Source organism: Poecilia latipinna, unplaced genomic scaffold, assembly GCF_001443285.1.
Source record: "Poecilia latipinna isolate Pla-1442-1.1 unplaced genomic scaffold, P_latipinna-1.0 Scaffold11, whole genome shotgun sequence".
Lineage (NCBI taxonomy): Eukaryota > Metazoa > Chordata > Actinopteri > Cyprinodontiformes > Poeciliidae > Poecilia > Poecilia latipinna.
In genome coordinates, this window is record NW_015112627.1 from 802,430 (window position 1) to 818,863 (window position 16,434).

General features: G+C 42.1%; 2 protein-coding genes across 2 annotated transcripts in view; one reads left to right on the plus strand and one right to left on the minus strand.

Moving 5' to 3' along the window:
• The first annotated feature begins 727 nt into the window (after window positions 1–727).
• On the plus strand, window positions 728–12,494 carry nacad (NAC alpha domain containing). The gene is made up of 10 exons (XM_015030227.1): window positions 728–1,211; window positions 3,445–3,728; window positions 3,824–9,002; window positions 9,169–9,417; window positions 9,658–9,749; window positions 10,748–10,816; window positions 11,458–11,604; window positions 11,687–11,821; window positions 11,912–12,034; window positions 12,344–12,494. Exons 1-10 carry the CDS (start codon window positions 1,127–1,129, stop codon window positions 12,356–12,358), a joined length of 6,378 nt encoding a protein of 2,125 aa, XP_014885713.1. The 5' UTR covers window positions 728–1,126; the 3' UTR covers window positions 12,359–12,494.
• Window positions 12,495–14,193: 1,699 nt separating this feature from the next.
• glipr2l (GLI pathogenesis-related 2, like) overlaps window positions 14,194–16,434 on the minus strand; it is a 9,514-nt gene continuing 7,273 nt past the window's right edge. The window contains exons 5-7 of the mRNA XM_015030237.1: window positions 15,929–16,032; window positions 15,414–15,491; window positions 14,194–14,836 (exon numbers count right to left, since the gene is read on the minus strand). Coding sequence (XP_014885723.1) covers window positions 14,670–14,836; window positions 15,414–15,491; window positions 15,929–16,032 — 349 coding nt within the window. The 3' untranslated portion in view covers window positions 14,194–14,669. The remainder of the gene's footprint in view (window positions 14,837–15,413; window positions 15,492–15,928; window positions 16,033–16,434) is intronic.

Consider the following 16,434-nt stretch of genomic DNA (forward strand, 5'->3'; position numbering starts at 1 on the left):
CCCGCCCCCCCCCCAGCCCCGCCGCTTTTCAACCCACCCCCCCCCCCCCCCTCGACAGACCGGCCCCCAGCCACAAAAGGGAACACTTATGTGGCCCTCGCAGGAAAAAGTTTGGGGACCCCTGCCTTTAAGGAACTATGTGGAGGCTCCCCTGCTTGGTCCATCATGAAAGGTTGTTCTCTATTTAATTAGCACAAGAAATAGTAGAGCAAATGTAGCCCAATTACTGGATGTAGATTTTTTGCTATGTTGTTGGTTTCTTGGAGCGGCTTTTGTTATACACTGTAAATAAAAGTATTCAGACAAGAGCTAAAGATGAAGGGCACTGTGCTGTAACAGCGCTCTGAGGACATGTCCTCCTTGTTGTCTCCTTTTGGACATAATTAGAGCAAAAGGCGAAGGATTTAATGAGGGGAATACTTCAGGGTTTCACATGAATCTCGTGGACAGTTTGAGGTTTTGGTTTCCATTTCTCCTCTTCAGTTGTGCTTTCCCTGAAATCCCCCACCCTGATAGCCTGTGTATCTCTTGTTTTTGCAGTACTGGTCCCTTCCATCAAGCTTGGGGGCAGCACTGAGGAATTAGCACAAATCTGCTGACATCATCTTCTAAGATCCAGTCATGGCTTGGCTTGAAGCAAAAAAAAAAAAAAAAAGGGATGGGTGGGGGGGGAGCAGGGAGGAGGGAGACACAGGAAGGATGGAGCAGTAGGGTGAGGGGAGGGTTGGGGGAGTGGAAGGAGCAGGAACTGGGCATCAGGAGAGAATACTGCAGCTACCTCTCAGATTCAACACACATACACGCAGATTCAGATAAGTGGCGTGAGGAGGCTTTAAAGCACACACCCACCACAGCAGCATCACTGTGCTGCACCACAGAAAGGACCTAGCAGCACACACACACACACACACACCCACCCTTTATCTTTGACTCTCAGTCTTTCGCTCGAGCTGTCTGCCTCGCTCCGTCTCACACACGTGCTGCAGGGAAGATTTGAGCACAGGACTGCACTCGGATTCCTCCCCTCCCTTTTCTCTATTCTCCTTCCTCTCCTTCTTCACTCTCCCAGTTCACCTTGCCTGCTCCAGCTACATGGTACATTGTTGCGTCAGAGCCGTCGAGAAGCATGCCGGGGGAGAGCACGCACAGATCTGTCCCCGACGACAAGCATCGGGACCTGGGAAGCGAGGAGACGGGACTTCCAGGACCAGGTAGGAGCTCTGGGAGAGGGGGAGAGGATACGGATGAGGTCATTAAGCTTGGAGGTAAAAAAAAAAAAAAAACAAAGGCAGAGACTGGCATGAGACTGTGAGGAAGTGGCATAAAAACAAATTAATTTAAACGTTGAGTGTGCAGAACAGAAAGTGTGGGAGATGAGAAGAAAGAGATTGTAGGAGGGATGGAGAAGACTTATTTAAGGACTGGATTATCTCTGACAGCTTAGGAAAGCTCTTATTTAGATGGACGTTTGACTAAACTGCATGTTGTCCATCTTTCCAACTCCAGGGTGTTGACATCCTCCCAACTTACCTCACTCCTTTTATTAAAAAAAAAAAAAAAAATCAAATGTATATCCCACTAAATTCTAGCTAAAGTCTTTCAAAGCCTTTGTGTGATTGCCTTATTTCATCCATATTAGAGCCCCAACTCTAAAGCTCCCTTACTCACCCTCATCCCTCCTCCCATCTCTTTACATTCACCCATCCATTGCTTCACAGGGCTGTAAGAGTGAAGCAGTGCCCAGCATTTCCTCCCTTCCCCCAGCCGTAACGGGAACATGACACAGCAGCACGACGGCGCACTCTGCAACACGCAAACGCCACCTCACACTGACAAGTTCTTTGACTATTTAACATTTTGAACTTGAAGCAAATGATGTGCTGCATACAACGGCTCAGTGGGACAATAAAAAAAAAAGCTTCCTGCCCTGCTTAGTGGGCACATTTTAGCCTTCATTGCTTCATATTATATAAATTCTTCTCCTGGTTACAGATTAAATTTTTTTCTCAACATGTTGTTGATCCAAAAGATAAAGGAGCCTCAGATGTTTGTGGAGTGTCTACATTTCATCTCACAACCTTAGCAGCAGCTGAAATAGAGGCTCCCCTTGGGGGGCGGCGCTGCAGCCTATGTGACGCAGCTTCACTGTGCTGCGGCCTGCTTTTCATATGGCAAATCTGGAACACGGTTTACTGCATTCCTTTAGACCTGAGAAAATGATACATAAAAAAAAACACACAGTTGTAGTGTTTTATGAAGCAAAATAAAGCCATTGCTGCATGCTTTCTGCAATGTTGATGTTTGTTCCTCATGAGTTTGACATTGCTTATCCATTTTGTGCACAACTTATTATAGTTACACACACTGTGTTGTTGCTGTGTGTCTCCTGCCTCCTTAAGCTTTGACAAATAAAACCTGAGTTCTCACTTATCCACTTTTGAAATTTGTATTTGACAAATAAGTGAAAAAAAAAAAAAAACAAAAGTTACCACCTGGATTTAGCTAAGTAAATTGGTATAAACCTCTTTTAATTTGATAATTACCAGGCTGCAGAGCACATTAAAATGTTGCGCTGGGTTTGCCTTTTCGTTTGCCTGCTGTAATGTGCACCTTTTTCACCAGTTCTGTCTGTGGGGGATGACTCAGCACAAATACAAACACACATTTCACATAGAAACGTGGCAACAATCAGGAAGACCTGCTAAATGCTGATGTGTGCATCTGTCACAATCCCAGGAAGGGAAGGATGGCAGCATGGAATCCCTGAAATAAGAGAACAAGAAAACAATAGGTGATGTTTTTTGAAGAACAGAGGTTGATTTGATTTGACATATGAGCTCCTGACAGAGAAAATCCTGTGTGTGTGTGTGTGTGTGTCTATGACTGAGCAGAACCACTTGTATGTCATAACAGCCAATCAGGATGAGGATTGAAGTCACAGTTGCAATAGGGCACTTAGGATAGAAAATGAACACTGTTATGTTCATCATTGTTGTGTGTTGTTTCAGTCTAACACTTTCTCAGCAAAAGATCTTTCAAGATACGCAGTAGCAAAAACCGATACGGTTCTTTGTTTTAATTTTTCAATTTCAAAATTTATTCTGTTCATGAACATTCAGAAAATCTGCTCACTCAGTCGTCTCTGACCCAGTTTGTTTCACCCACCCTGGCATTTCATCTCACTAGTTTTTGAATCCTGACGACACTTTAAGACATACAGAGATCATCATTGACCTGGAAGGACAAGTTTTGTCGGAGTAGAACACTTAAACAATACTAACATCCATCTATCATCAACACCAGGTCCTGTAAGTTGTGTTTCTTCAAATTTTCAGGCTAAGTCCATGGTTTTCTCAAAACTTCCTAAAATGGGAAAAACTTTACTTTCTCAATTAATGACAATGTGTGTTCTCAAATTCTTTTTTTTTTAATTTTTTTTTTCAGGCATGGTAAGACATCCATCCACAGACTCCCCTCCAAGTGACAGTGGTTCCTCACCTAACGACAGTGGATCGAGCCCTTCTCCTAGCACTCCACAGAAGCTTCTCCCAGGGTCGACCTCTCCATTTGGTCCACGAGTGTTTCATGTGAAGCCTAGTTCCTCTGGTACTCCGAGACCACAGCCTGAAGGGTCCGACAATCGCATCAACCCAGCCAGACTGTCAGGAAAACTGGGAGGTCATGGTCCATGTGGCCGCCACATCTCTGTTAAGATGGAAAGAATAAAGGTACAAGCTGTGTGAGTGTTTCTAATTTTACAGCACGGATACTGTGAGATACATTTGTGACCCTGTGGTTTTTATATTTAATTTCTTATGAACAGGTCCTGACTGGATCTGAGGTGGAAAGTGACTATCCAGGGTCACAGACTATCGACACCAGAGTGGTGATGGGTGAAGAAACACTACTCAAAACAACAGAAGTCATGAAAGGAAAAATCACCACTGAGCTCAAAGCTCAGGCCATCCCTTTGCCATATCTCCCAAGTTTTCCATGTCCTCAACTGCAGACTAAAGAAATAAAACAGGAAACCAACAATGAGGAAATCCAGTCACAAATTCCCCAAAATCCAGAGAATCAGGAAACACAACATGTACAGGCCTCAGTTACAAACACTTTTCCCTCCTCTCCAAAACCAATCACAACTGATGACGAAGTAACAGACAGTAAGGAAGACAAAGAGACCCTCTCCGTAGATGAAGTGCCTTCACTCCCTTTTTCAGATGTGTCTTGTCCAGTTGCTCTGTCCTTCACTGAACCAGCCTGTCCTGTTGACCCCCTACGAGTTGGCATTCCCTCATCTCTTGACCCAGAACTTTACTACACCGCTCCGTCCACTCCAATCAAAATGGTCACCCGCTGTTCGCACCTTAAGCATCATTCCTACCCTGGCTCCCCAGCATCCCCTCTTTCTCCTGGTTCTCCATCTGACAGTGAGGACCTCTGTTCCCCTCTCACTTCTCCATCTGGCTCTTACATTACAGCAGAGGGAGGCAGCTGGGCATCATCTTATACGTCCTCCACCTCCCCATCCACTTCTCCTAACTTGCTCCTTGTGGAAGAAACGCAAGAGGCGCCTGCTTGCTTTGTGAGTTCATTGTCAGAAATCGGAGATGAGGTCGCAGAGGAGAAGGGTCGATCAGCCCAAGAACGAGAGGACGATAGGGCCAGCGACTTCAGCTTGTACCATCCGAGCGATTTTGTTGTGAATTCACGGATAGGTATAGCAGACACAGTGATTCCTGAGGAAGATGAGACTCTAAAAGGGGAAGAGGTGAAGATTTCCAGGGAAACTTGTCGTCCGTGCTGGGTGACCGAGAGTGCACTCCCTATAAGAAGCAGTAGCAGCAGTGACTCCCAGGATGATGAAGGGGAATCAGAAAGTTCATTTTACCCATTAGAGGAGCACACTGTTGACAGAACAGAGTACTCTAGGCACATGCAGACAGGCCTCAGACTAAATCTGGAGGGATGTTTATCAGAAGAACATTATCGGCAGATGGAGGCCAATCCAGATATCTCCCCCACCACCTTGACCCCTGATACAGAGAACATGACTGTGGCATCCTCCAGCTTCAGCCCAGATTCACTGCTGCTCCCCATGGGCGCCTTCTGCCCTGGAGCCTTTGATAGCTCCTTCATACTCTCGCAAGCTGCATGTTCTGATGACGTACCAGACGAGGAAAGGATGATACCTGCCTCCCTCATCTCATTTCCCCTTCACACTAGCCTAATCTTCAAGGCTGACTCAATGGAAATCACCCTCTTCCCCACGGAAGAAGAAAATGACATCGATGTCAATGACAGAAATGAAAGAAAGGATGTTGATGCATATGCAGCAGGAGAGGAGGAGGCAGATGTAGAGGATGATGATGAAGATGATGACGAGGATCACGATGATTACAATTATAATGATCAGATCACTGACTCCACACCTGATAGTGATGAAGGGGAAGACAAAGTTGAGGGTGCAAACATGCAACACGAGGAAGCTAAAGTAGAGGTAAAGGTTGTGGAAGAAGAGGAAGAAGAGGATGATGAAGATGATGATGATGACGACGATGATGTGTGCGATAGCAAAGTTATGGAAGACGAGGCTGAGGACAGCTCAGCTTCTTTCCTTCATTCACTTTCAGAAACATCAATCAATGAAGGGTTAGATGAGTCTTTCTGCTTCCAAGATGATACAGATGACTCTTTAGATTCGGCCTCTTATAATGGGGAGGAAGATGAACGTTTATACAGCACTGAGAGGCATGCACAATCCCTAGAACCTCTACCTGCAGATGGTTCAAATCCAGCTGAAATCCAACCAGAGGCTGAACAGGGCTCTTTGAACACACAACTATACACGGACACACAAGTGGACCATTCTCAATCTACCCATCTGTCGACAAGCTCTGTAGCCTACCCAAAAGGTAACGACTTAGAACCAACACCCCTGGAAGTGCCTATGTGCTCTGAACACCAATCTGATCCAGATGTCAAATCTACCATTAAAACAGATGAAACAAAAACCTCAGATACACCTGCACATAACCAGCAACCAGTTCAAACTTCAGAGCAACTTATTGAGAATGAAGGGGAAAGCCAGATAAGTATTGGTGCTATTTTAAAGCCTTTTGTGGAGCCTCAAGAGAATCCCTGTTCTAATCTATTCACTACCCTTGCTGCAGGTCCTGCACCACCTGCTTCTGAGACTGATTACATCAATGCAACTCATTCTACCACGTCTGTGGAGGAGAATACAAAAGATTTACCTGAGGAAAATCCTAAGGTGAAAGTTGTTGCCTTGAAACTACCTTGTGATCAAACTGAGCACACAAAAGAACCTGAAAGGGACTCTTTCAAATTGCTTATAAAGCCTCGCCATGGCCATTCTGAAAGTCAAAGAACTGTTGGAGCAACCAGAGTCGCTCTGTCAAAGTCTTTCTGTGGTAAATACGATGTGCCGGTAGAAGGGAGATCTGTGTGTAGGTCAAGTCCTAACAGCGACTCTGATACCAAGCTTGGCCAAAGTACTGAGTTTGCCCCAGCTGATTCTGAAAGTGTAGAGTCTAAATCAAGTGACTCCTCTCCACTACTGAATATTATTACTCCTACCAATGACTTGAATAAGGGTGTTGTTGTTCTGTCCCCTCCTAAAGAGTCAAATTCCAATCCCAGTAATATCCCTGTTTCTACTTCCGCAGAAATCATTTCAGAACTTGGTGACAACTTCACCCTGACACCTGAACACTGCCCGAGAGACTCTTCCCTGGAGAACCTAAGCGAGAACACTTTGGGCACAGATGACGGGGTACTAGGAGCTGTCGGATCCTTGCACTCCCCCCTTGCGATATCTCCCAAAAGAGAAAATTCAGAAACGGATACAGGCAGAGATGCGGTCCCTGAATCTGGGGCATGGTGTGATGCCAGGGTAGGTTTGGGTTTTGTCCTGGGATTTGGGTCAGGGTCTGAGTTTGGTGTCTGGGGAGCAGGTGAATCATTGTCTTTATCCCTGGGTAAGAGGTATGAATTAGAGGCAGAGAGTCTTCTGATGTGCGATACAGAAGGCCAAAGGACAGAGACAGCTTTGGTTTCCAATATGAGCAGCGAACTGTGCGAAAACTATGACAATGTTCTCAGTTCTATTCTGGATGAGGAAGATAACAACAGTCAGAGTGGAAAGAATGACCAAATGTTGGATAAAGAATTGGTAGAAGAGGGGATCTCTGAGTCCAACCTCGCCCACTGGAAATCTATTGAAGAGATTTCAGAAGCAGGGGGAGGAGAGGACGGAAGTGCCAGGTTTCCAGGGGACATTAGTAATTTGAATCCTGACAATGATAACGATAAGGAAACACAAATGCAAGACAACTGGAAGAGTCCGACTGACTTTGAGTGCTTGAATGAAGGCATGTATGGGAGTCTGAATGCTCTGTCAGATGAAATGAGACACCAGAGCGGCAGTGTCGTTATCAAAGACTCTGTGTCTAATATTCCACTTGACGAGGTGCCTCTTCAGACTTCTGACAGAACTCCTAAAGAACAAAAACCAACAGAGGATCACATAAACCAAGCACCAGACGCAAAACAAACACTATTAATCAAAGATAGCGTTTGTATTGTCTCATCTGACACTCGGCCTCAAGGAGCTGCAAAACCCAAAAACCAAGATTCACCATGTAAAACTGAGCCGAGATGCGATTCTACTACACAGTATCAGTCAATCTCTCTAAGGAGTAATGCATTTTCTTTGCCAGAGGGATCGTTTGGGTCTCTCCCCGCAAAATGCACATCTAATATTGGCAGACTGAGAAGCACCTGTACAGATGGCACGGAGATGTCACAACATCAGCGACACAACCAAAAGAAATGTGACATCAGTGCTGAAATTACCAGAAGTACGAATGAACCAAAGACTAAAGATGCCTTTTTAGGAAAGCACAGTGGTGTTTGTAACTCAGGGGATGAAGGGGTGGAGGTCAAACAAAAACAAAGGAGCGATGAAAAAAATAAGGTGGATGAAAGTCAAAATAGGTCCTCTTCTGCACTGAATGACTCTGATCCCTTTGAGAGGCTCACACAAAAGGTTGGACCTTGCACAGATACCCAAGCTGCCTCTACAAAAGGGAAGAGAAGGAAACAGAATAGAAATAGGGCATCTCAGACGGGTGGTCTTAATGACGTTAGCCCTGAGTCTGTTCAAGAACCAAAGAAAGCTCCTGCTCTACCAAACATTTCAGGAGATGGATACTCAGACTGGGTTACACACATTACTAAAACTAAGACAGACTACAACGCTAACAACTGTTCATCCTCTCACTTTCAGCAGAGGACATCTGGACCAGACAAAGCTGAACCTGTTGCACAGATGGAGAGGCATAATCATGGCAGTCCTGATGAAAAAGTTTTAAGACAAGAGCAATGCAATTTAAACAGAGGTACAAGAGACAACCTCAGTCCAATTATGGCAATGAACCAAGACTTACAGCAGAAACAAGAAGTGCTTGATAACAGACCATTAGCTGATAGTCAGACACAAATTACTGTGGACCTTAATGATAACAACATAGACACAGGTCCCAGCAAACCTCAGAAGAATATCTCATACGCTCAGGCTGTGAAATGCCCCTCTTCCTCCCTACCTTGTGCCTCAACAGAGTTAATGGATGGTCTTTCCACACCTGTCCAGGAATCCCAACCTGTCCTTTCCACGCAACAGCAATCTTTACAGTCTATAACTCCTAAGTCTGCTGGTTCTGAAATTCCCTCCAACAGCAGCCCCCTAGAGGTCACTGAAGTCTTTTCAACACCATCGTCTAAAAGTGTCTCTTCATCCCAATTGCCCACTGTCACGCCAGTAGTCTTGTCCCAAGCTACCCAAGAAACTGGGAATCTAGATTCAGAATATGCTCCAGAATCGTCATCTCATCAAAACTCAGAGTCTACTTCCAACACTCAGTCTCAGAAACAGATAAAGGAAGGTTGTACTTGGTTCACCCAAGACATTTCCAGAGGTGAGTGAAGACACTTGAAACTTTAATTTCCTTGGCCCTGTACATCTAGGCAGTCTTTTTTTCAGAAAAGAGGGAAACAAAATCGTCCTCTGGTCTGATGTGTATGAATTAGAAAATGTTCAAATGATTGTAGAATGTGCATGTTAATAAATTTGTTCCCTGTAAGGTGCTAGTGCGACCGACGAAGAATCGGACAAAAAGGATGATGGCGGACGGCTCCAGCGGGGTCACACGCCTAAGCCTAGGGAAGCTGAGGAAGACAGAGATGGATCGGTGAAAAATGAGTCTGACGCAGCAGATCAGCGAGAAATCCAACCCTTCTCTAGTCGCCAACCAACCGGGAGACAGTCAGGCTGTTCAGTCACTCATAACCTCAATATTTGTGAAGAGATTGATCTATCTGTTAAAAATAACAGTGAGTTTCTTTCTTATTTTTTTTCTTGTTTCTCACGTGAGATAAAGAGATACCCAGAATTCCCTTAGTTTTCTGCTGCACACCCAGACTTTCTGTCTGCCTTTGGTTTTGTTGTTGCTAATTTAGTTGAATGTTAATAATTACATAACACCGATAAAGCAAAGAACAGGTTTAACTGGCATAATATATCTAGTTTGCACCACTGTTACAGAATATTTTTCTGGGACATGTTGCCTTTAGGTTCCACTGTGGCCTCCTGTAATGAATCTGAGAGTGAAGGTTCGATGCCTGATCTGGAAGAGCTGGAGCCTCTGAGACCATCAGAACCACCTGTAAGTCCATCTGAAGGCTTTGTAAGCGAAAATAACTTCCTTATTTGTTATTACGTTATAAAAATGGTTTTCTAAAGAATAAATAACGCTATTCTAGAATAGTTTAAACCCATGCTGATAATATTTGATAAATTCTTGGTGTGTCTTTCTTGTTGTAAGGCAATGTTGTCTTATGGTATTCTGTATTTATTTGCTTCATATTTATATCCCAAGCATTGGGTTTCTATTTATGGATACCAAAATTAGCATAATCCTTGATGCTCTCGTCCAATTCTAAGACAAAATATTTAGTTTTGAAGCAGGTGGGGTTATGGACAATAACAAGAAATAGTTATTGGGGCACAACAACTAAGGGAGGAGATGGTAGTGGAAAGAAAAAAATTTAGTATAGTTTGTCAGTACAGCATTTTTCATTACCAGAAAATATTTGATCCGAACTCCATACTTTTTCAGACTTTTCTAGGCCATCCAGATTGTGTAGAAGCTCTGTAAGAATATTTGATTTGCCTATCTTGGGACTGCATATATAAATTAGCAACTGTCTAAAAATCCAATGGAAAGCAACAGTTTAGATATGAGCTTGTGTGCTCCCTATGTGTGGAGATGAAAGATAATAAACATTTAAAAAAAATCTACAGTTAAAATCAAAGTTTGAAAAACTCTAACATATGATCAAATTACCTTAACATAGGTCACAATATGGACTTACATATACCTGCTCTTGTCTGATAAATTTGAAGGTGTTGAAGTTTGATTTAGCTATGAAAGCGCAAAATAGACTATTTTTGTAATCAAACATTGCAGTTTGCAAAGAGCTACCTTTTCCTTGTAGCTCTTACTACAAGGAAATGGCCAATCAGTTCCTATTGGCTCAAAATAAAAACAATAGTTTTTCTTGCTGTATTAACAAATCCAACATTTTGTAATGAAACTAATTATCAAAACTCAAACGCTTTGTAAGATTTTTAAAAGTAAACATAGATTTTTTTTTCTTTCAGTGTGTTTCTGCTGCGGATGATGGATTGAACAGACCAAAACAGAGCCGCAGTGAGAAGAAAGCACGCAAGGTCAGAGTGATGCTTGTGTAGATGTGTGTAAAACTGTGATCAAATGTTTTAACAGTGATAAGAAATGCTTTTGCCTCAGTTGTCACATCATTTTAACAATATTGCGCACTAGGATCAGATCAATGGTTAAGAGCTTACAAAGTTTACTGTCTGGTTTTTGGATCTGTTTATTATTGCATTCATGTTGACAAAAACTTTGTTCAATTTAAAGAAAGGCAACCCCAGAATATGATACCACCAAGTTTCACGACGTTTAACATTCATTTTAGAATGTTGCTTTTTTTGTGCTGATTGTCATTCATCATCAGGGTCAATTCTATACTATTGATTTTTAGGTGTGTCCACATTGATCCAGCTCTTTAATGAAAGTTTTATGTTTCTTCCTAATACATTTGTTTGTTTTTAAATCAAATTGCACAGGTTGCTGGTCAAGTGAAAAATTGGTCATCAAAGTCATGGTTTTTAGATCATGACTAAAAAATCCTTGTGCCAATTGTACAAGGATGTATGCACTTTGAAGACATGCAGTGTGTGATGCAGCTAACCGTTTTGGTTTTTTTATTTTTATTCGAGTTTAAGATGTAAGTTTAAATGAAACAAGTAGTTATTTGAGTTCCTAACCCTGAAACTCTGTCTTGCAGGCAATGTCTAAACTGGGTCTGAAGCCAGTCCATGGTGTGACCAGAATAACTATCAGGAAGTCCAAGAGTATCTTGTTTGTCATCACCAGACCAGATGTTTTCAAAAGTCCGATGTCTGACATTTATATTGTATTTGGAGAAGCGAAGGTAAATCTTTTGTGTCTCGATCATAAAGTCATCTTTATATTTCCATCTCCTAACTGTTCTCTTCAATTCTTCTCTTCTGCAGATTGAGGACTTATCACAGCAGGCTCATAAAGCAGCAGCAGAGAAATTCAAGGTGCCTGTTTCCCCGTCTCCATTAGCCCCACCTGTCCCACCGAGTCTAACCATCAAGGAGGAGAGCGAAGAGGAGGAGGAAGAGGTAAGTACAATCGGTCTCGTCAAACTCGCAGGGATGTGTCACTGAATCTTGAATGCAACATTGCTTGCTTTGTTGCTTTCTGCGCATCAGGTGGATGATGGAGGTCTGGAGCAGAGAGACATCGAACTGGTGATGGCTCAGGCCAACGTGTCACGAGCCAAGGCCATCCGCGCACTCAAACACAACAAGAACGACATTGTGAATGCCATCATGGTAAGGACAAAGGAGGGATGGAGGAAGGAGGAGCCGGCTGGGAGGGGGCGGGCAGATGGCAAACAAAACAATGTGTCATAGCCAGAGAGCGGAGGGGGAAAGGGAGAAGGCTGATATGAGCAAACAGAGCACAAATTAGTTTCATCCCAGAGTTGTATCGGAGATCCGGCTTTGTTGTGAAGTTATATGTCCACTAGATGGCAGCAATGGCTAAATGGCTAATGCTCAGTTCAATGACATACATTTCTTTCTTGATTTTCGTGTTTCTTCTGCCTTGTTTCAATTTTTGTTCTTTATTTTTCCTCATAGGAGCTGACCATGTGAGTGGGCACTGAGGACAATTTGATTCCCAGCTCCCTTGTTCCTGCCTATAAAGCCTAACTACTGCGTACTCTTCTGTATCGCTGCTGCTGTATGTTGCATCCCCCAGTCTGCTAAATAAAGTCTAAGACAAGCTCCAGTGTGGACTCTGACAAAACACGGAGGATGATTACTATGAAGGGACTAAAAACAGACCCACATTTAGAAAAATCGGGAAAAACTGGTGCCTTGCAGTCAGTATTTTGTCACGTTTAAACCGCAAAACAATCTATTTTATGGGGTTTCTGTGTGGTGGACTAAGTATTGTGCGACTATAAAATGGAATGGAAAGTATATTTGGTTTTAAATTTCTTTCCAAGCCTATACCTGAAAAGTGTGGTGTGTATATAGATTCAGGCCTGAGTTAATGCTCTGCATTCATTACGATTCTAGCCGAAAGGGGGTATGCCTCTACCAGATTAACCAGTTTATTCATGTTTTGGTACTGATTCTTGCTATAGATATTGATTTGGACATACTTCAATCTGAAATCTGAACTTGGAGCTGGGTTTGACATTGTGCCCAAGGAAACAGCGTTACAGTTAAGAAGTCAGGATTTCAACATAGCAGTGCCCAAGGTCACAGTACCATGAATATCATTTTAAGTTTTACTTTTCATAGGCAAGCAACACTTTTAATTTGTTCAGTTTAGAGTTGAAGGCGCTACATGTAAGATTAATTTTAGACCTACTCTTACAGGTGTGTCTTGTATAAATATTTCCGCCTCAGTGCTGGTGTGAGAAGTGGCCATATTGAAATCCAGCCACAGGGGGCAGCTGTGAGTTTCTTACACTTTCTGACTTGGAGATCAGAATTATCCAGTTCCGACTGCAAACGGAAAGCAACATTTCACCCGTCTCACGTGTTTTAACTCCTTTCACAGGTTTTCTTCCAAAACTGTCCTGTATTTACCTTAGATGGAAAACAACCCCACAGCATGACGTTTCCACCACCATGTTTTACAGTTGAGCTTGGTGAATGCAGTGTTGGTCTTTATTTCTTGTGTCCCCTAAATGGCTTGTAGGAAACTTTAAACTGTACTACTTGTGAATTTATTTCAACTGCCAACTTGCCGCTCTTCCACAAAAGGTTTCTAGAGTGTATGACAAAAGGTTCTGAGCAGTGCATCTCTGCAGCGCCACAGTTTACACCCTGTCTTGGTAGCTTTGCATTTTCCGTTTTTTTTTTTTTCATTTTTCCATTGTCACTCAAATGTTCAAATAATGTTTTATTATCTAACTCTTCTTAAACTTCACATCTTTCTGAATAACATGTCTGCTGTGTTTCTAGACTTTTGTTATGATCTCTGTTAATGTTCTCTAACAAATCTCCGAGTCCCTCGCAGAACAGCTTGAATTATGCCGGCATTAAATCAGACAACGGTGGACTCGATTTACTAGTTAGGTGATTCCTGCAGGGCAATCGGTTTAACTACATTTTGTTAAGCGATGTCCGAGTAAATGGGGCTGAATCTAAATTTATGCCACACTTTTCAGATTTTAGTTTGTAGAACGTTTATAAAAGTTGATCTTTTCCCTTCTATTTCACTTATTTGTCATGAGTTCTGTTGGTCTATTACATAAAACTCCAATAAAATACAAGGTTTATGGACATTATTGCCTTTGTAAAGCACTGCATTTATTTTTTTTCTGATGCTATTTCAATGCAAGTTAATATGCTTGCTTTAAAGCTTTATACATACACACACAACCAAAATAGACTCAGAAAATATTGAGACAACATTTTTGTAGTCAAAAGCAAACTGACTCTGCATGTTGTTTTCACAAACTCACCATGCGTTTTGTTATGACAATCTTTCAGCTTTATTGTAAAAAAACAAGTTAGAATATGAAAAACAACACAAGCCCTGTCTTCTTTAACAAGAAGGGGCAATAACAAGAACATTCCTAACATGTACAGTCATCAGCTTCAAATCTAAGGAAATATGTCAGCATGTCGGAGACATTTCTCCATATTAACTCACTCTTACAAAAAAGGAGAGGAAAATACATGAAACGTTTCTTTAGTGTACAAATTTAAGAGAAAATGGTTTTTAGACAGCAAAAATCTACAGTTACAAAAATGTTAGGCAATTTGAACACTCTGCCTCATAAAGGTCTTTATAGGTGCAGAGGACTGAGTGTGTTTTATCTTTTAAAATTCGGCGACGTTGCAGTTTGGGTTTTTAGCCGTTGTATTCTCCAGAGCTCTGCAAGGGAGGTAGCTTCCCCATCCCCCCCGCCACCGGGTAAAGTCCAGGGGGATCGATAGGTCTTCAGGAGCCAGTTTTAGATGGGAGGACATTATTCTCAAAGTGTCCCTGGTTTGTTATATTCCCTGCTGGGAAATATCTGGCCACGACAAAGGAAGAGCCGTCTGACGCTGTGGCCTTTCCCACACCCAGCTTCTTGCTGCTCTTCCACACCATTGCAGTGAAATGTCCTGAAGGTGACACAGAAAGTCAAAAGAAAACACATGAACACACAGCAAGAGTGAAAAACATTTTTGTTTGAAAATTGCTGCAGCTGTGCGCTCAGGCACTCAAGTTCCCCCAAACATTTATAAAAGGGGGGAATTTTCTCTCCAGCATCGCTCAGCCCTAAATCAGTCTCCCTTCCAGTTCTTATCCGTCTTTTTCTTACAGGAAATGTAACATGAATCTTTGCGAATTACTGTAGTGGTTATTAAGTTATTAAGTTACACTGTGTTTGAAGATACAGGCGACTATGTTTAGAAATTAGGGCAGACTGAGATATGAGGCATGTGCGTCTGTCTTCTATAAATATGACAGTGACTTTCCCCTCTGTTTCCCATTGGAGAGACACCAAGTCACACACTGACATTAGCTCGAAAATAACAACCAGCCACCCCAACGCCTGCACAAGCGTGACAGCGAGAGAAAGCGAAAGTGACAGCACATAAACACAAAACGGCATCGCGGGCGAAGAAGCTGTTGACAAACTGAGAGAGAAAAGAAAAGATGAGATGAGACAAAACATTAGAACAGTGTGAATCTCACCAGTGCCAGAGGAGAATCCAGGGTGGCTGAAGTTGTACTGTTTGACTTCTTCATACCAGCGATCTGCCACATCCTTCCCTGCATCAGCAATGAATAAAAAAAAAAAAAAAAGCATCATCAGTCTAGAGGCCAAGCAGATTAATAATGCATCATTAAAATGCAGGAGAACTTAATATGGATGTCATTTGGAGCAAATTCCTCTTGGTCTCGTGGGGCTTATATTGATACATTTTTGTCAGTAATTACTGGGCTGTTTTATCAATATTTGTCCTGTGCTGACATTTTTCTGCAGTGAGTCATAGTGTCTGAGGAAAATAGAGTCCAGCTGTTCAGCTGCACCAACTGGCAGTCAGAACAGAGCATTTACTTTAGGTCCTACATACAGATCCTAACGAGATGTTTTTGTTTTGTTGTTTTTTTTTTAAACCAAGGGGGGAATAATCGAATGCTTCACCATACTCCAAAGCTTAAACATGTGTGCGATGTTATAAAAATTAGGTTTTATTTGTCTTTACCCGTTTGGTCATAAGAAGCCCATGCCAGGTTTTCTCCACAGCTCCCCCTGCTGGACTCCACACTGTGCTTCAGGATTCTTGTGCTAGCCAGACTTTCAGCATAACTAAAAAAAAAAAAAAAAAAAAATAGAATTTAGTCTTTTTTTTTGTTGCATTTTTCAAAACAAAAAAGAAGAAAAGACTGAAGTTCATTAAGCTTAGTAACAGAAAACGTCATTGCCACAAACGTTTTGTGACAAAACATTTTGTGCCACAAATTTTGTTTACATTTTTTTAGGCAAAAAAGAGTCTTATGTTTTTTTTTTTCATGTTATTTGATTGTCTTCGGAGAGGTACCGTCTCCTTCCCTATGGGTTCAATAAAAAATATTCAAATTTACCAGTGTCATGAATAATCTCGGGCTCATTAACCGCATTATATTTTGAACTTTTGAAAAAAAAAAAAAAAAAAATATAAATATTTATATAAATATAAAAATATATATAAATAAATATTTATATATATAT